Consider the following 20898-nt stretch of genomic DNA (forward strand, 5'->3'; position numbering starts at 1 on the left):
CCACCCGTCCAAATCATCAGGTACTTCCACTGGTGAGTAGTTCTGTCCCTATCTTCTGGTTCTGTCCTTGCTCTATGGTTGTCTGAATCCCTAGGGCTCTTGCCTGCCTTCCTGTACTTTCCCTCCTTAGATCCAGTTTATTTTCTGCTCACCTTGCTTCCCTCTAGGTTTGTTTACACAGTATCTCTGTCTCCTATTGGGGACTCTATGAGTTGCCTTCATGTACTTCTCACCTGATAGTAATGCTGCTCACTTTGTCTCAAAATAGGCATGCTGGGCTAGGCCAGCTGGTAGGATGCCTTGAGTCTGTAAGCCTCCACATTCTCTGTTTTCATTCAGCTTGTCCTTCCCTTCGGTATTTGATCTAATATTCTTCATCCTTTCTGTTCCAGGTGCCCAGTTTGTTATCTATATCTGTTTCACTTAATTTCTCATTTCTTTGCTGCAGGGGGATGGCAAGGTGTGTGTGACTAAGCTACCATCTTGGGCCGTCTCCCCAGTGTCATCACTTTTAATTGCAATCATGTTGGATGGTGCCTTGCCTAGTCCCAAAGAAATGGATATTCTAGGCCAGTAGGTTTAGGTTTTAGGCTATTATTCTTTTTTCTTTGCTTGTTTTTAGCTTACTTAAATAAAATTGACATTTTCATCAAGTTGTTTTCCTTTAAATAAATGAAGGAAAAGTTTTGTTGTACATCCAATTATGATTTCCAAATAATCTTGGGGACAGAATTTTTCCATTAAAATTATATCTTCAGTTTTATGACATAAATAGTCTTGAAAGTTTAGAGATCAAAAATAATATCCCCATTCCTCTGGATTGTGATCAGCAGAGAACAGATAAAAAACAAACCAGCTGCCGTTGAGCCGATTCCAACTCATGGTGATCCCATGTGCATCGGAGTAGAGCTGTGTTCTGTAGGATTTTCAATGACTGCTTTTTGGAAGTAGATCATGAGGCCTTTCTTCCAAGGCACCTCTGGGTGGACTCGAACCTCCAGCCTTTCGGTTAGTAGCCAAGCACATTTGCACTACCTAGGGATTCCATGGGGAGGAAAAGATCGGCTTCATTAATGGAGATCCAATACTTACCCCCAAGTAGAGGTCTCCTTGGCAAGCTGAAATAAAGACCATGGTTCTCCATAGGCCATGTCCCCTGACTGTATGGAGAGTTGATTTTTCAGAGAAAACTTTGTGTAGTCAACTAACTAAAAGAAGGACTTGCCTCACAAACACAACCGTTGGCAGTCTGTTGTTTACCAAACAGCAGAGAAAAGAAGTAGGTTGCCAGGCTTACCTTTTAGAGAGGTCCTGATGAACGTGTTTACCACTAGGAATAAGAAATGAAGATTGAACAGTTTGCGAACCCAGGCCACGCAAAATAGAGAGAGAAGTAGGTTTCTCACTTTTTAGGCAAAAAAAAAAAAAAAAAATCCTGCTCACCAGTTCATGGGATATGGCTCAAAGTATATGAGATTCTCACCGATCAGATTAAAACCAGTTGCTGAAGGCTGCTGAAGGCAGCCGCATGTGTGACAGAGTAGAGCTGTGTTCCATAGGGTTTTCAGTGGCTAGTTTTTCAGAAGTAGATTGCCAGACCTTTCTACTAAGGTGCCTCTGGGTGGACTGAAGCAGCCAAATTTCAGTTAGCAGACAAGCATGTTAACTGTTTGCACCCCTAAGAGAAGAGAAAGTTGTGAGCGGCCATCTAAGATACTTCACTAGATCCACCCCATCTGGAGCAAGGGAGAATGAAGAAAACCAAAGACACAAGCAAAGATTAGTCCAAAGGAATAGTGGCCCGCAATGGCCACAGCCTCCACCAGACTGAGTCCAGCACAACTAGATGGTGCCTGGCTACCACCACTAACTGCTCTGACAGGGATCAAAGAGAAGGTACCGTACAGAGCTGGAGATAAATGTAGAACAAAATTCTAACTCACAAAAAAAAAAAAAAAGACCAGACTTACTGGTCTGATTGAAACTGGAGAAACCCCAAGAGTATGGCCCCAAACACCCTTTTAACTCAGTAATGGAGTCACTTCTGAGGTTCACCCTTCAACCAAAGATTAGACAGGCCCATAAAACAAAATGAGACTAAATGGGCACACCAACCCAGGGACAAGGATGAAAAGTCAGGGACAAGAAAGCTGATAATGCCCTGTCCTGCACCATCCTCATGATCGTTGCTCTGCTTGAGCCCATCGTTGATGCCACTATGTCATTCCATATCATTGAGAGTCTTCCTCTTTTTTGCTGACCCTCTGCTTTACTAAGCATGATGTCCTTCTCCAGGGACTGATCCCTCCCGATAACATGTCCAAAGTATGTGAGGCTAAGTTTTGCTATCCCCGCTTCTAAGGAGCATTCTGACTGTACTTCTTACAAGACAGATTTGTTCGTTCTTTTGGCTGTCCAATATTCAATATTCTTTGCCAATACCATAATTCAAAGATGTGAATTGTTCTTTGGTCTTCCTTATTCATTGCCCAGCTTTCCCATGTATATGAGGCGATTGAAAATACCATGGCTTGGGTCAGGCACACCTTAGTCTTTAAAGTGACATCTTTGCTGGTTAACACTTTAAAGAGGTCTTTTGCAGCTGATTTGCCAGTGCAATGCATTGTTTGATTTCTTGACTGTCGCTTCCATGGCCATTGATTGTGGATCCAAGTAAAATGAAATTCTTAGCAACTTCAATATTTTCTCCATTGTATCATGATGTTGATTATCAGTCCAGTTGTGAAGATTTTTGCTTTCTTTATGTTGAGATGTAATCCATACTGAAGGCTGAAATCTTGTCTATTGTTCCTTTTCCTATTTCATTAATGTCTGTTTCTACTTTTAACTCTATTTCTTCACATCTAGTTTATTTAGGGTACTCTATTGTTCTCTTTCTAAACTTCCTAACCTGAAGACTTACTGTATTAATTTTCAGTCTTATTTTCCAGTATAAATATTTAAAGCTATAAATTTTCCTTTCTAAAGCTATAACTCCAGAAGATAAGCTAGATAACTGGGATCTTCTAACTTAGCTGTATCCCATAAGTTTTGTTATATACTATTTTTGTTTCCAAATATTTTGTAATTTGTGTTTTGATTTATTATTTGACCCCAAATATATTCAAGTTCAGGTTGAAGAAAATCAAGGCAGGGCCATGAGAGCCAAAGTACAACCTGGAATACATCCTGCCTGAATTTGGAGGCCATCTAAAGAATTTGACACACTGAACACTAATGACCAAAGACCAGAAGAGTTGTGGGATGATATCAAGGACAGCATACTTGAAAAAAGTAAATAAAGGTCAATAAAAAGACCGGAAAGTAGGAAAAGACCAAAATGGATATCAGAAGAGACTCCAAAACTTGCTCTTAAGAGCAGAGTAGTTAAAGTGAACAGAAGAAATTATGAAGTAAAAGAGCTGAACAGAAAATTTCAAAGGGTAGCTAGAGAAGACAAGGTTATTATGATGAAATATTCAAAGACCTGGAGTTAGAAAATGAATAGGGAAATCATTAACTTTATATGGAAAGGAAAGAGGCCTCAGATAAGGAAGGCACTATTGAAGAAGAAGAATAAAGTAGGAGGATTCACACTACCTGACCTCATAATCTACTATACAGCCACAGTAGTCAAAACAACCTTGTACTAGTACGACAGGCACACTGACCAGTGGAACAGATTTGAGAACGCAGATGTAAATCTTTGTCACTGATTTTTGACAAAGGCCCAAAGTCCATTAGATGGAGAAAAGTCTTTTTAACAAATGATGCTGGCAAAACATAATGTCCATCTGCCAAAAAAAGAAACAGGACCCATACCTCACACCGTACACAAAAATTAACTCAACATGGATCAGAGACCTAAATATAAAACCAAAAACTATACAGATCATAGAAGAAAAAACAGGGTCAACACTAGAGGCCCTAATACACAGCATAAACAGGATAGAAACCAAAACTAACAATATACAAACTCCAGAAGATAAGCTAGATAACTGGGATCTTCTAAAAATTAAACATTTATGCTCATCAAAGATTTCACCAAAAGAGTGAAAAGACAACCTACAAACTAAGAAAAAATTTTGGCTATGACAAATCCGACAAAGGTCTAATCTCTAAAATCTACAAGAAAATTCAACATGCCTACAACAAAAAGACAAATAATCCAATTAAAAAATGGGCAAAACATATGAACAGACATTTCACCAAAGAAGACATTCAGGGAGCTAACAGACACATGAGGAAATGCTCGAGATCACTAGGCATTAGAGAAATGCAAATCAAAACTACAGTGAGATACCATCTCACCCCAAAATTAGTGGCACAAATAAAAAAACAGAAAATAACAAATGTCGGAGAGGCTGCAAGGATCTTATGCACTGCTGTGGAAATGTAAAATGGTACAACCGTTTTGGAAAACGATATGGTGCATCCTTAAAAAGCTAGAAATAGAAATGCCATATGATCCAGCAATTCTGCTCCTAGGGATATATCCTAGAGAAATAAGAGCCATCACACAAATAGACATATGAACCCCATGTTCATTGCAGCATTAGTCACAGTAACAAAAAGATGGAAACAACCTAGATGCCCATCAACAGATGAATGGATAAACAAACTGTGGTATATACACAATGGAATACTATGTAACAATAAAGAACAATGATGAATTTGCAAAACATCTCACAACATGGATGAATCTGGAGGGCATTATGCTGAGTGAAATAAGTCAATCACCAAAGGACAAATACTGTTTGAGACCACTATTATAAAAACTCATGAAAATGTTTACACACAAGCAATATTTGATGGTTATGATGGAGGGCAGGGGTTGTGGGGGAGGACACTAACTACACAACAGATAAGTGGTAACTTTGGTGAAGAGGGAGACAGTACACAATACTGGAGAAGCCAGTACATCTTGACCAAGGCAAGGTCATGGAAGCTTCATAGATACATCCAAACTCCCTGAGGGATCGAATTACTGGGTTGAGGGATGGGGACCATGGTCTCAGGGGAGATCTAGCTCAACTGGCATGACATAGTTTATAAATAAAATGTTCTACATCCTACTTTGGTGAGTAGCATCTGGGGTCTTAAAAGCTTGTGAGCGGGCATCTAAGATACTGCACTGGTCCCACCTTGTCTGGAGCAATGGAGAATAAAGAAAACCAGAGACACAAGGGAAATTTAGTCCAGAGGACTAATGGATCACAACTACCATGGTCTCCACCAGACTGAGTCCAGCACAACTAGTTGGTGTCTAGCCACCACCACCAACTGCTTTGACACGGATCACAATAGAAGGTTTCAGACAAAGCTGGAGATAAATGTAGAACAAAATTCTAATTCACAAAAAAAGACCAGACTTACTGGTCTGATAGAGACTGGAGAAAACCTGAGAATATGGCCCCTAAACACCCTTTTAACTCAGTACTGAAGTCACCCCTGAGGTCCTTCAGCCGAAAATTAGGCAGGCCCATAAAACAAAACGAGACTAAACGGACACACCAGGTGAAGTGCAAGGACAAGAAAGCTGGAGGGTGCAGGAAAGCTGGTAGTGGGGAACCCAAGGGGTAAGTATTGACATGTCATGGGGTTAGCAACCAGTGTCACAAAACAATATGTGTATTGGTTAATGAGAAACTAATTTGCTCTGTAAACTTTCATCTAAAGTACAATAAAATAAAATGAATAGGGAATTGCATGATCAGCATTTCTTAAACTGAAAGAACTGAAGAGAAAATTCTAGCCTTGAGTTGCATTAGCGAATGATTGTATGGGCAAAAAACTTGAAGTACACAGAATGTATCAAAACAAGGTGGAAGAAATACAGAGGGTCACTGTGCCAAAAAGAATTGGTTGGTGATCAGCCATTTCAGGAAGTAGCATATGATCATGAATTTCTAATACTGAAGGATGTTCCAGCTGCACTGAAGGCATTGGCTAAAAATAAGGCTGCAGGAATTGATGGAATACCAATTGAGATGCTTCACCAAAGGAATGTAACATTGGAAGTGCTTACTCATCTGTTAAGAAATTTGGAAGAAAACTACCTGGCCAACCACCTAGAAGAAATCTGTATTTGTGCCCATTCCAAAGAAAGGTGATCAAACGGAGTGCAGAAATCATCCAACAATATCACTTATGTCACACACTAGCAAAATTTTGTGGAAGATAATTCAAAAATGACTGCAGCGATACATCAATGGGAAACTGCCAGACATTCAAGCTAGATTCAGAAGAGGATGTGGAACAAGGTGTATCATTGCTGATGTCAGATGGATCTTGGCCAAAAGCAGAGAATGCCAGAAAGTTGTTTACCTGTGACTTATTGACTACATGAAGGCATTTGACTTTGTGGATTATTAGAAATTGTGGATAACATTATGAAGCATAGGAATTCCAGAATACTTATTTGTGTTCATGTGGAACATGTACATACATCAAGAGGCAGTTGTTCAAACAGGACAAGGAGATGCTGCAAGGTTTAAAATTGAAAAAGGTGTGCGATAGGGTTGTATCCTTTCATCTTCAGTCATCCACCTGTATGATGAACAAATAATCCATGATGGTGGACTTAATGAAGAAGAATCCAGCATCAGGATAAGAGAACTCAGTAACAACCTGCTATATGCAGATGACACAACTTTGCTTGCCAAAAATGAAGATGGCTTGAAGTGCTTAATGATTAAGGCCAAAGACTACTGCCTTCAGTATGGATTATGCCTGAATGTAAAGAAAACAAAAATCCTCATAATTGGGACAATAAGCAACATTATGACAAATGGAGAAAAAAAGTGAAGTTGTCAACGATTTCATTCTATTTGGATCAACAATCAACATTCATGGAAGTAGCTATCAAGAAATCAAAAGACCTCTTCAAAGTTTTAGAAAGCAGAGATGTTCTTTGATGACTAATTACACCTAACCCAAGCCATGTCTTTTCAGTTTCCTCATATGCATGTGAAAGCTGGACAATGACAAAGGAAGACAGGAAAGAATTGATGCAATCAAATTGTGGTGTTGACAGTGAAGAGTATTGAATATATCATGGACTGCCAAGAGAATGAATTTTAAAAGAAATACATCCAGAATGTTCCTTGGAAGTGAAGGAAGTGAGACTTTGGCTTGCTTACTACAGACACATCACCAGGAAACACCAGTTGCTAGAAAGAACATCATGGGTGGTAAATTAGAGAGTCAGCAAAAATGAGGGAAACCCTCAATGAGATAAAGTTGACACAAAACTCAAAGCAATGTACTCAGCATACCAAGGATCATGAGATGGCACAGGATTGAGCAACATTTTGTTCTGATATAAAATTGCTGAGTCAGAACTGACTCAACTCAGCACCTAACAACATGTCTGTCATTTTTCTGTATTTTTCATGACTGTTTCTCTGTTTTTGTTTTACTGCTTCTTTTTGTTAACCAAATACTTTTAGTGTACTATTTCAATTACACGTGATTTTTAGCTAAATTTCTGAGGTTTTTTGTTTGTTTTTTATTGTGGTTTTTCTGAGATTACAATAATCGTTTTCAACTTTTCACAATCTACTTCAGTTTAAGACTGACTTAGTATTTTTTTTTTTTTTTTAGTATTATATAGCAACTTTGAGTCAATTTACCTCTGTGTTGTAAACTCAAAAATATGTTATCAAGCTATAACAATCTTAGGCTTTTTGAAGCAATTAAGAGAAGAAATGAGAAAATATATATATATATATAGTCTTTTATCTTTGGTTTTAGCAAGTTTGATTATAACATGTCTTGGTGACTTTCTTTTGGTATCTACCTTGTGTGAGGTTCAATGAGTTTCTTGAATAGATATCTTCACATCTTTCATGATATCAGGGAAGTTTTCTGCCGACAAATCTTCAATAGTTAGCTCCGTATTTTCTGTTCTCCCTCCCTGTTCTGTACTCCAATCAGTCGTAGGTTATTCCTCTTGATAGAGTCATACATAATTCTTAAGATTTCTTCATTTTTTTTAATTCTTTTACCTGATTTTTCCTCAAATAAGTTGGTGTCAAGTGCTTTACCTTCAGTCTCACTAATTCTGACTTCTATTGCCTCAATTCTGCTCCTATGACTTTCTATTGAGTTGTCTAATTCTGAAATTTTATGGTTAATCTTCTGGATTTCTGTTTTCTGTCTCTGTATGGATTCTTGCAGCCTGCTAAATTTGTCACTATGCTCTTCTATAATCTTCTTAAATTCTTCTGTTGCTTTGTCTGTGTGTTTCTTGGCTCGTTCTGGGTTTTGCCTGATCTCTTCAAGAGTTCTGTATGTTAATCTTGTGTATTCTACCTCTGGTAATTCCAGGAAACTCTATTCCCCTGGAAGATTTCTTGATTCTCTGTTTTGAGAGCTTGCTGAAGCCATCATGATCTACCTCTTTATGTGATTTGATATTGGCTGTCATCTCCGAGCCATCAATAAGTTATTTATTTATGTTTGCTTACTATATCCTAGCTTCTTATTTTGTTTTGTTTTGATTGCCCAATAGGGTGCTCGTGTGAGCTCGTTTGTTACTGGTGCCTTTGAAGCTCTAACGTCCTGTCGCCAGGTAGTTAGATCTGTTACTAGGTATGTGAGCCCAGGAGTCCATTTACTTTTCTTGTATGGAATCAGCTCAGGTGTCCAGGTAGTCAGTCATCAAGTGTATGGTACAGGCTCTCACCTACAATCCTAAATGGGCAGGGGTGATTGGTGTAGGCACAGGTATCTGGCTGCAGTAGAGGGTCACATGCTGAGCAAGGCAGGGGGCTGACAGCTGCTCTGAGTGTCTGGGAGGAAAGTGTGTCCCTGTTCCCTAGAGCATGTAGGTGGGTGGGTTTTGCAGCTGGACTATGGGTTCCCAGTACTGTTGTCTGTAAGGACTGGGAGGCACTACTTATTCTTGGACCCCTGTAGCAGGTGGATAGGTGGTGTGGGTGGAGCCACCAGTCCTCAGGTCCCTGATATGGGGAGGTGAGGACCCTGCTTAATAGGCAGAGCAATGTCAAATGTCACAAATCTGCCACTCCCCCATATAGCTGATACAGTTGAAGTTAGGCTTCAGGTGTATACCTTGTTGTACTGTGCTAATGAGGGCCTATGTGGTTGAAATGGGCCCACACAGATCTATGCAGGGGTGAAAGGCATTCCACAGTCCATGGACCCCTTATGCTTGTGCCTAGGCAAAGGAGCTGTGCCTGCCCTGAGTTCCCAGTTTAGGGAAGCTGGCAGATTATTTTTTCCTGTTTGTTAATTTGTTCTCCAAGGCCAGGAATATGGCTCAGGGCATGTGATGGGTCCTACTTCCAGCCCAGGGGACATGGAAGTCGCCAGAACTGGCCTGGGACCTGGTGCAGAGTGGGGAGGGGGCAGGTAAATGGGAGAGAGTTTTTTCCCAAAGGGGTGTTTTTTTATTAGCGCGGTAGGTTAGATGCAGGTACTCATCTTTTGCCGATTGAGCACTGCTTTTCACTGGTTCTGAGGCTTGAGTAGACTCTGCACTGCTCGGTTTCTCCCAATGTGGAAAATGCATCCCAAGTGCCACTGCTTGCCAATCCAGCCTGCAGTGTGCTGGTTCCCGCCAGGTCAGGTCTGGCAATTCTTGCTGCTTCTGAAACATCTCTCTCCCCGTGCCGCTCGGTGCAAGTCCTCAACTTTGCCTTTGATATTCAGGGTTCCTACATCGTTATATATAATCGATTCACTTGTTTTTTCAGGTCTTTGTTGTAAAAGGGACCACAGGAAGTGTCTGACTACTCTGCCATCTTGGCCTCACCTCCCACAATCTTTTATATTTACCTATATATTTACCATTTCTGGTGCCTTTATTCCTTCCTATGAATCCAGGTTACCATCTGCTATCATTTCCGTTCAACTTAAAGCAATTTTCTTTACAATTTCTTTAGGGAGGAAGAATTATCTCCATTCGTGTTGATCTGGAAATGTCTTTATTTTAGCTTCTTTTTTTTTAAGGTTAGTTTTACTGGATATAGAATTCTTGATTGACAGTTATGTTTTCTGCGTTTTCAATATGTCACTCCACTCCCTTCTGGCCTACATTGTTTCCAAAAAGAATGCAGCTGTTAATCGTATTATTGTTTGCCTGTATGTGACAAGGCATTTATATTGCTCCCAAGATTTTCTCTTTGTCTTTGCTTTTCAGCAGTTTGACAATAATGTCTGTAGGTGTGGATCTCTGTGTGTTTATTCCACTTGGGGTTTGTTGAGTTTCTTGTATCTGTAGGTTAATGTTTTTCATTAAATTTGGGAGTTTTCTGCCATTATATTTTCAGGTATTTTTCTGCCCCTTTCTCTCTCTCCTGTCCTCCTGGGGCTCACAGTATGCATATGTTGGTACTCTTGGTGGTGTCCCAAAGGTTTCTGAGGCTCTGTTCATTTTTATTCCTTGTTTTTTTTCTTTTTTTGTTCTTCAGATTGATTCATCTGTTTTAATCTAAATTCAAGTCTGCTGATTCTTATGTGTTATATTTGCAAGCTCAAATATATTATTGAGCTTCTTTTGTGAATTTTTATTTTAATTATTATACTTTTCAATTCCAGAATTTCCTTTTAAAAATAAATTCCATCTCTTTCTTCAAATTTTCTATCAGGTGGCATATTATTGTCATACTTTTCTTTAATTCTTTAAACATATTTATAATAGCTGCTTTGAAAACTTTGTAAATCCAACATCTGGAACCAATCAGTTCAAATGACTGCTTGTTTTCCTGAGCATGGGTCTTGTTTTCTTGCGTCTTTGCACGTCTGGTAATTTTTTGTTTGAAAACTAGATATTTAAATTGCACATTATAACAACTCTGGATTCAGTTTTTTTGTTGTTATTTGAGGGTTTTTTTTTTTGTTTTGTTTTGAGTTTTTTTTTTTTTCAATTTTAATATAATTTGCCTGTACTTAAACTACAGAATCTGTCTGCCCCATAGTTTGCAACAGCTGATGTTTCTTTGCAGTTTTTTATTTTATTTTTTAAAGCCTGTCTTCCTAGTGTTCTCTGTGCATCTCCACCCTTTGCCATGTGATCTGGGGTAGAGGGGGAAGAGAGTCTTTCAGTCTCTCTTCATTTTTATTTTTTTTTTGCCATACTCTCTTGAGTCTTCTTGCATGTGCATGCTTTCCAATTAGCCATGAATGTGTAGAGAACTTGTTTCAATCCTTCTATGGCTCTTTCATTTCTGGAATCTTCCACTTAAGTTTTTGGCTGATCTACCACTTCCATAACCAGGACTGCAACCTCAGACTAGCAAAGCTGCAATTTTTCTGTGTTCATTCCCAAACCAGTCTGCCACTTTTAGCCAGCAAAGAAGGTTTTCTCCCTTTATCCCAAATCAAATCCACCCCCTCTGGCAGCAAAGCTCATATCTATCTGCGTGCTGATGAAATGACAGTTTTTCCAAACTGAGCTGAGCATGGGAATGGGAGCAACCCTATGTGGGAAAGTCTCAGACTCTTAGTGTTCCTACCCAAAACTCTAGCACTTTTCTCAGGAATAAAATCTTCTCAATTCGATGTCTACCTTTGGCTGATTTTCAAGGTCCTGAAATGGTTGTTTTTCATTATTTTATCCAGTTATATATATATATATTTTTTAATTTCAGAAATAAATTGCCAACCTCTTCATGTTGGCATTATTGGAAGTCTCCTCCCTACCTTATTTTTATATCGCCTGATTAGCAATTGCCATACTTGTTTAGATTTACCTGTATGTTTACAAATTTTTTGTACATTATTCCTTCCTTTTGGGTTTTATGCCCTTATTCCTAAAGTATATCCTTCAGTAGTTTTTTCCCCCCAGCAAAATTAGCACATGTTCTTAGTTGTTGTTTGACAATGTCTTTAATTCGTCCTTTGGATAATAGTTTAACTGGCTGAAGAATTAAACATTAAATATTTATTTCATCTCTGTACTTCAAGCATTTTATTTCATCATCTTTCAACTTATATTGTTGTTGACAATTAAGAATCTGGTCTAATGTTTATTTCTTTGTGGCTGTTCTGCCTATTTCTCTCTGGATTCATTAAGATATTATTCTGTCTTTCATTGTCTGTAGTTTCTCAGCAGTGTGTTTAAATGTCTATTTTTATTTAATCCTGATGAGAACTCGTTTTGCTTCCTGGGTCCAAACATTTATAGTTTTTACCAATTCCGAAAATTTCTAAACCAATTCTCTCTCACGTATTTTCTCTGTTCACTCTATCGGTTCTCTCTTTTTGGAACTACTATTAGATCTATCTTACACTTGATCATTCTATTTTCCATATTCTAAATCTCTCATATTTTTCATCTCGTTTTTCTCTTTATATTATGCTGTAAGTAATCTACCAGTTTGCTACGTCCCCCGCTTGAGGTATGTCAGCCTGCTATTTAAGGTATTCCTGGTGGCATAGTGGTTAAGTGCTACAGCTGCTAACCAAGAGGTTGGCAGTTCAAATCCGCCAGGCACTCCTTGGAAACTCTATGGGGCAGTTCTACTCTGTCCTACAGGGTCGCTATGAGTTGGAATCGACTCAACGGCAGTAGGTAGGTAGTACCGAATTTTTGGAGCCCTGGTGGCTTAATGGTTAATAGCTTGGCTGCTAACCAAAAAGTCAGCAGTTCAAATCCACCAGCCATTCTTTGGAAGCCCTGTGGGGCAGTTCTACTCTGTCCTCTAGAATCCTTAAGAGTCAGAACCAACTCGAAGGCACCTAACAGCAAGAACTGAATTTTAATTTCGGTAATTTTTTTTTTAGTTTCTTTCCAGATGTTCTATTTGATTCTTATATAACCCTTGCAGGTAATTTTTCCTCTGAAGTCCCTTTGACTATACCTATTTTACAATGTCCATCTGGTGGTTCTGTTAGCTGAGGTTTTGGGATATCTAACTCATTGTATCTATTAATTTTGCTCATGGGGGATTACTTCCTATTTTGTAAGTTTTTATTTTAAGTTCAGATTTAGCGAGGCTTTATGTAGTCTGGAATTAGGAGTGTCGAGGTGTTTTGAATTAGTATCTAAGTGGCCTTGGGGAGCCCTGGTGTGGTAGTGGTTAAGCGCTTGGCTGCTAACCTAAAGGTCAGAAGTTCGAATCCACCAGCCGCCCCTTGGAACCTCAATGGGGCGGTTCTGTTCTGTCCTATGGGGTTGCTATGAGTTGGAATTGACTCAATGGCAATGGTAATGGGTTTAAGTGCCCTTGGAGCCCTGGTGGCATAGTGGTTAAGAGGTTGGCTGCTAACAAAAGGGCAAGAGGTCCAAATCTACCAGCCGCTCCTTGGAAACCCTACTCAGCAGTTCTACTCTGTCCTATAAGGTCACTGTGAGACAAAATCAACACAACAGGTTTAGTTTTTTTGGTTTAAGAGCCCTAGGGAAAAAAGGCCTGGCAATCTGCTTTCATTAAGATTACAGCCCAGGAAACCCTATGGGGCAGTTCTGCTCTGTCATATAGGGTCCCTGTGAGTCAGAATCAACTCAAAGGCACTCAACAATAACAAGTGCTCTAGGAATAGTTCTGTGGTGGTCATTTTTATGCTAAGTTCAAGACTTTGAGGTTCCAAACCATGGAAGTTATGTAAATTTTGGCACTAAACATAAGTTAAATGAGGTTGATTTTATACATGAACTCTCAAGTTGATTTTGCCACCCAGAGACCAGCTAAGACAGACAAACTGCCTTGTCTTCTTCCTGTGTCAGTAGAATGATATTTTCTGGTCCATTGTTTTTTCAGGAGTTCAGCTCTTCAAATGTTTCAGTTTTACAGGGTGGCAGAGATGGTGGGGGGTGGGGGCTGGCAGGGAGCAAGAATAGTTCTATCGCCCTGCCTAGAGTGAGTCGAAGTCCTCCTCTTTTGCACTGGCAGTTCTATACGCCAAAAAGGAGTCATGGCTTAAAAAAAAAAGGAAAAGTCCTTAAGCTATTTAAGGATTTGAAATGCGTTAGAAATTTTGATTCATAGTAAATGAAGGCAGCCATTTAATTTGTGGGTAGCAATTTACAGTGTAATCGTCTTTACAGTAATCTATGAATTTCCCTCTAAGTAGGGCTTTTATTTAGTATGCAGCTGTCAGAAACAAGATGTCTACTATCTTTTTCTTACTGACCCTTTCTACTTCTCCTTTGTATTCATAATTTAAGATACTGTACATTTATTTCCCCAAAGGCCATGTTCACTTTTTTTAGCCCCTCTAATGGGTTTAATACTTTGATACCAAATATCACCTGAGTTAACCTTTTAATACAAAGATATACTCACCCTGCCACTGTGATCGTCAGGGGATTTGAGAGTTCTTACCACAGCCAATCATTCTTTTGTTCCTGATGGAAAAGCTATTTTAAAGTGTAAAATGAAATAAATTCCATCATATTACCATATTACCACAACATTTTTAAATGTCATATATTATGAGAAATGTTTAGCACTTTAAAGAGTTCACATATAGTTTAAAATTATTTTTTAAAAGAAAAATACTTCAAAACTTGTCCCATAAACTGACAGGTACTTTAACATATTTAATATATGTTAAATAGATATCTCTGCAACCATACTAGCAAATTATACACTGTGTATCATATATAGGGCTATTAATATGACATGTGATAAATAGAATTCTTCCTTTGTATGTGTATATCTGTGTAGATATATGGAGCCCTGGTGGCATAGTAGTTAAGAGCTCGGCCGCTAACCAAAAGCTCGATAGTTCAAATCCACCAGCTGCTCCTTGGAAACCCTATGGAGTAGTTCTACTCTGTCCTATAGGGTCACTATGTTTAGACATATGGGTTTTTTTATATTTCAGGAACTATCCTTGTTATGATTTGGTGTGTAATGTGGTCATTCTCAGGCTCTGAAGTCCTTCCTGGTGGAAGTTTATTTGGACTTTTAGCTATTTTTTATTGTGCTGTTCTTGGGGGGAAACTTTTGGAAGTCATTAAAATACCTTCAGTGCCTCAACTTCCACCGCTTCTTGGTAAGTGTACAATTACCTGTCCCCTATTTGTTATTGACTATGTGTAAATTGGAAACCCTGGTGGTGTAGTGGTTAAGTGCTACAGCTGCTAACCAAAGGGTTAGCAGTTCGAATCTGTCAGGCACTCCTTGGAAACTCTATGGGGCAGTGCTACTCTGTCCTATAGGGTCACTAAGAGTCGGAATCAACTCGACAGCACTGGGTTTGTTTTTTTTTTTTTAAATGTGTAAATTTTGATCATTTTCTAGTTGGACTATATATAATTTAGAAATATTTCAAGGTAATGTGATCTATAGAGCTCCTTTATATATGTATTGACTACTACATATGTGTAGATATAGTGCCTTTATATCTTCCATACACACACGCACCTGCGTGCACACACACACAGAACTTTTTCCAAAATATGCGTTTTAAATAATTTTAATATCCTCATAATATGATTATTGTTTTTTGTTTAATAGAGCACTTTAAGCTTAATTTTAAATGTGTTATAGAAAAGTAAAAATTTGGACAGTACTGAATTTTTCTGTAGAGAACCTAACTCATAGAATTACAAGATTCAAATGTTATAATGCCTAGGACACCAAAAGTTTCTATGGTTTTTGAGTAAGTTTTTTGGCCACCTCCACTATATATTTTCATGTATTATTATCTACCTAGCAGTATTATACCCTATTTCTCCATTTACCATTTATCTATAACTATCTAGCTGGAGAGGTAAATTAGTGGAAGAATTTATATCACAGGTGTCCTATATCTTCTAAGTAGTCAATACATCCAAGTATTCAGCACACTGTCGGTAAAGATACCCAGACAATCCCTCCATCTTTTCTCTAACACGCTTTCTATGTCCATTACACTCTTGTGGCACTTCCTAAATTGCATTGATTCTTTTTCTTCCTCTCCAAAACTTCTACCTTTCCCCTAGCTTTGGCTGTTTCCAACTTGTGCATGTACTATGGCAGAGCCTTCCAACTCTGTTCAGTGTTTTCCCCACCTAACTCACCAATGCCATCACATTTAAAATGCAAAACTCTCTAAATCGCTTCCTTCCTAAAATCTTGCCATGGTACCTTATTGTGCCAAAGGAGAAAAAAAAACAAAAAAGCTTTCCATGATCTGGCCTCTCATTCTCTCCACTCCCATCTATGTAGCCTGCCCTTCACCAGGTAATGAGAGACACAGCGAGTTTGAAGAGGGACATCAAACATTTCTGTTTTCTTTCTTGGAAAAATGAGCTGAATCAAATATGCCTTTTTTTCTTTGTTTTAAGGGATGTTACTGGCTGGTTTTACACTCAGGAATATTCCATTCTTGAGTCAGTACATCTACATTAGTAGCACGTGGTCTTCAAGTTTAAGAAACACTGCCCTTACCATTATCCTAGTACGAGCTGGGCTTGGACTTGATCCAGAGGTAGATTTTCAATTTTAACTTGAGTAAAGTTATTTTATATCCATTGAGTCTGATGGAAAAGAAAAAGCGAATGTTCATTATATTTGTTCCAAGTGAAGTCTGTAAGCAAAGCTAAGAATAAAAGAAAAATTTTGCGGAAACATTGGCATCTTAATTTCTACTTCTGGTTGCCGATATTGCTTATATGAACAAATCACTGTGATATATCTTTATTAGAGATAGTCTTTAATTTTTTGCTTAGAGATAAATATTACTTATGTAACCCCTGTATTATTTAGGAGTTTTGTGGCTCTTCTATGGAAAACTGTTTGCCTTTCAGTTAGCAAAGGATAAGTTCACTCCATAAAAGATTTTTGCTTTTTTTTTTTTAAGAATTTCAAAAATAGTTTTGCTCATGAATCTTTATCCACAGAGTTATATTCCTGATTACGTCTGCATTGTTATAAAAGCTAATCTTTTAAAATATTCCTTTTTAAAAATATTTCTATCCTAGGAACTCTAAGTCAGTTAGGTATTTAAAAAGATGACTATTTATGAACGTAAGAGCTACCAAATAAATATGATAAATGTAGAGGTTTAATGAAAATATCTTAAGAGCATAAATAGTTATGGCCAATGATGATTTATTATGTTCTCCAGTAGAAATTTTTTACCAATGAGAAATTTTCAAGTTTTCTGTTTTCATTTATAGTTTTAAAAGTTATTTTCTTTTTTGACATTTTGATATTTTCCATTTTTGATTATTAAATTAATCAAACAGTTCATATCTAAAAGTTATTGTTAACTGATGGAAATAAACCTATAGGATACTATCACTATCCCATTTACTAGGAAAATTAAAGGTAGAAATAATTACTTACAGATATGTAGATCTTTTTTTAATAATTAATATACAACAATGTTTTATACCTGTGAATTCTTTGTAATCCAATCTATGATGACATGTAAAATGGGCTATGCTAGAGTTTTAAGTCCAATAGGACAATCTGGCTAATGAGATATTGTTTAGTAAAAGATTGTTATTCAAAAAAGACTATATATTTTAATATTTGTATTATTTTCTTGTGGGTCATTGTAAGTTTATCTGAATGTGACTATTTTTACATTTCAGGCTTTGAAGCATCTGAAAACAGTTTGTCTAAGATTGTCTATGGGTCCATGCCTTATAGAGGCATGTTCAGCTGCTGTTTTTTCCCACTTCATTATGAAATTTCCCTGGAAATGGGCATTTCTATTAGGGTAATGTTTTTCTCATTTTCTCCTATGAAAACATTCAGTTAAGGATTCTTGGTTTAAAATTATTGAAATATGTAGAATATTGTATAGACAAGCTGCTCATTAAAATCCTTTTCACAGTGGTGGTAAACCTTAGAAATGAGTAGATCTAAAACAGAGCATGTCTCCAATCTACCATATCTTGGCAAACATGTATAGTCCCTAAATGTACAAAAAAAAAAAAAAAAAAAAAAATTTTTTTTTTGGTATAGTGCCAAGATAATGTGCTTAATCAATGTATTCCTTCTTTCCCATATTGTTATCAATCCTTATTTATTTTTTAAACAATCTAATGGCCTTTTACTCATACACTTCATGTTTGTACATATGTATGTATGTGTGTATGTGTGTGTATATAAGTGAGAGTTTTACTTAAATATAGATATACAAATTAAAACTTCCCTATTTTTTTAAAACAAATAAAAGCTTTTCCCCTATATCCAATGTTCCATCTTTATTTGCCACCCCTTTCCCATCATGACTAAATTACTCAGTAGTCTAAATCACTGTCTCTAGGTATTGAATTCCTTTCCATTTTTCAGTCCATTAAACTTTGGTATCCACTTACCCGTTCTAGTGAAATTTATAGCAGACATCACCCATGACATACTTACTGCCAAATCCAGTACATTTTTAAACTAATTTTTATTATAAAAGTGTTACCCAACTATATTTTCCTTTTGAAGTGCTCTTAGACCATGCCTGCAAATCCTGTGTTCATACCCTTACCCAAAATGACAACTCTTACCATTTTGTTATCTAGACTGTTAAACATAACAATCCAGACTTCTAAAATACATACATACATATGCATACGTATAAAAAAAAATACCAAAAAAAAAAACCAAACCCAGTGCCGGCAAGTCAATTCTGACTTATAGTGACCCTACAGGACAGAGTAGAACTGCCCCATAGAGTTTCCAAGGAGTGCCTGGTGGATTCGAACTGGCAACCCTTTGGTTAGCAACCATAGCACTTAACCACTATGCCACCAGGGTTTCCAAAAAAGAGTATCATTAAAAAAAGAAAAAAAAAAAATTATATAAATCATATCAAATAATGTTTCACATGCAATTTGCTCTTTTCACTCAATAGTATGTTAGAGATCTACCGATCTTAAAACATGTAGTTTGTTTCTTTTAACTGTTGTGTAAAACCAAAAATCAAACCCGTTGCTATCTAACAGTTTATAAAGAAAATATTCTACATTCTACTTTGGTGAGTAGCATCTGGGCTCTTAAAAGCTTGTGAGCAGCCATCTAAGATACTCCACTGGTTTTACCCTGTCTGGAGCAAGGGAAAAAAGAAGAAAACCAAAGACATAAGGGAAAGATTGGTCCAAAGGACTAACGGACCACGACTGCCACAGCTTCCACCAGGCTGAATCCAGCACAACTAGATGGTGCCTGGGTACCACCACCAACTGCCCGACAGGGATCGCAGTACAGGGTCCCAGACAGAGCTGGAGAAAAACGTAGAACAAAATTTTAACTTCCCCCCACCCCCCAAAAAAAGACCAGACTTACTGGTCTGACAGAGACTGGAGAAACCTCAAGAGTATGGCCCCTGGATACCCTTATAACTCATTAATGAAGTCACTTCTGAGGTTCACCCTTCAACCAAAGATTAAAAAATATATATATATATAGACAGGCCCATAAAACAAAATGAGACTAAATGGGCACACCCACAAGCGGCAAGGACAAAAATGCAGGAGGAGACAGGAAAGCTGGTAATGGGGAACCCAAGGTCAAGAAGGGGAGAGTGTCAACAATGTCACAAACCAATATGTATATGAATTGCTTGGTGAGAAACTTGTTTGCTCTGTAAACCTTCATCTAAAAAAAAAAAAAAAAGTACAATAAAAATAAAAAATTCATTGCTATCAAGCTGATTCCAACTCATGGCAACCCATATGTTACAGAGTAGAACTACTCCAGAATTTCCTTGGCTATAATCTCAGCAGAAGCAGATGGCCAGCCCTTTCTTCTGCAGTACCACTGGGTGGAATCTAACTGCCAACCTTTAGGCTAGTAGTGAAAGCAAACCAAAACCCTATGGAGCAGTTCTACACTGTAACATAAGGGATCATTTAGTTATGTTGAATATAGAATTCTAGAGTGATGAGATATTTTTCTTTTATTACTTTAATAATATTTTTCACTGTCTTCTGGTTTGCACATTTTCTGTCAAGAAGGCATTGTGGTTATCTTTATTCCTCTGTACACAATATGTTTTTATTTTCTTTTGACCTTTAAGATTGTCTTTTTTTTTTCTTATATATATATATCTTTTTACTGTGCTTTTTTTTTTTTTAATGTGAAGGTTTACAGAGCAAATTAGTTCCTCTTTAAATAGTTAATATACATACTGTTTTGTGACACTGATTGCCAACCCCGCAATGTGTCAACACTCTCCCCTTCTCAACCTCAGTTTCCCCATTTCCATTCTTCCAGCTTTCCTGTTCCCTCCTTCCTTCTCATCCTTATCGCTGGGCAATTTGCCCATTTAGTCTCAGATACGTCGTCGAACTACGTGTGTTATTGTTTGTTTTATATGCCTGTTTAATCTGTGGCTGAAGGGTAAAGCTCAGGAGTGACTTCAGTACAGAGTTACAAGGGTGTCTGGGGACCATACTTTCAGGGTTTCTCTAGTCTCTATCAGACCAGTAAGTCTGATTTTTTTTTTTTTTAGTTTGAATTTTGTTCTACATTTTTCTCCTGCTCTGTCCAGGACCCTCTTGTGATCCTTGTCAGAGCAGTTGGTGGTGGTTGCCGAGCACCACCTAGTTGTGCTGGACTCACCTAGTCTGATGGAGGCTGTGGTAGTGTGGTCCATTAGTCTTTTGGACCAATGTTTCCCTTGTGTCTTTAGTTTTCTTCATTTTCCCCTGCTCCGGACAGGGTGGGACCAGTAGACATATCTTAGACAGCAAATGCTACTCACCAAATAGGATGTAAAACATTTTCTTTATAAACTATATTATGCCAATTGAGCTGTGGTCCCCAGCCCTCAGCCCAGTGACTCCGTCCCTCAGGGAGTTTTGATGGGTCTAGGAAGCTTCTGTGACTTTGCCTTGGTCAAGGTGTGCTGACTTCCCCAGTATTGTGTCTGTTTTACCCTTCACCAAAGTTACTACTTATTTTCTATTTAGTGTTTTTCCCTGCCACACCTCCCCTCCCTCATAACCATGAAAAATTGTTTCTTTCTGTGTGTAAACCGTTTCATAAGTTT

The 20898-nt window shown here is 37.9% G+C and overlaps 1 protein-coding gene across 1 annotated transcript in view; it reads left to right on the forward strand.

Annotated features, from left to right (window-relative positions):
- Nucleotides 1-20898, forward strand: part of LOC126077537 (sodium/hydrogen exchanger 9B1-like) — a 126815-nt gene that overhangs the window by 44888 nt on the left and 61029 nt on the right. Inside the window, exons 5-7 of the mRNA XM_049887065.1 lie at nt 14800-14970; nt 16247-16389; nt 17501-17628. Of these exons, the coding sequence (XP_049743022.1) occupies nt 14800-14970; nt 16247-16389; nt 17501-17628 (442 nt within the window). The remainder of the gene's footprint in view (nt 1-14799; nt 14971-16246; nt 16390-17500; nt 17629-20898) is intronic.

Source organism: Elephas maximus, chromosome 5 (assembly GCF_024166365.1).
Source record: "Elephas maximus indicus isolate mEleMax1 chromosome 5, mEleMax1 primary haplotype, whole genome shotgun sequence".
Taxonomy (NCBI): Eukaryota; Metazoa; Chordata; class Mammalia; order Proboscidea; family Elephantidae; genus Elephas; species Elephas maximus.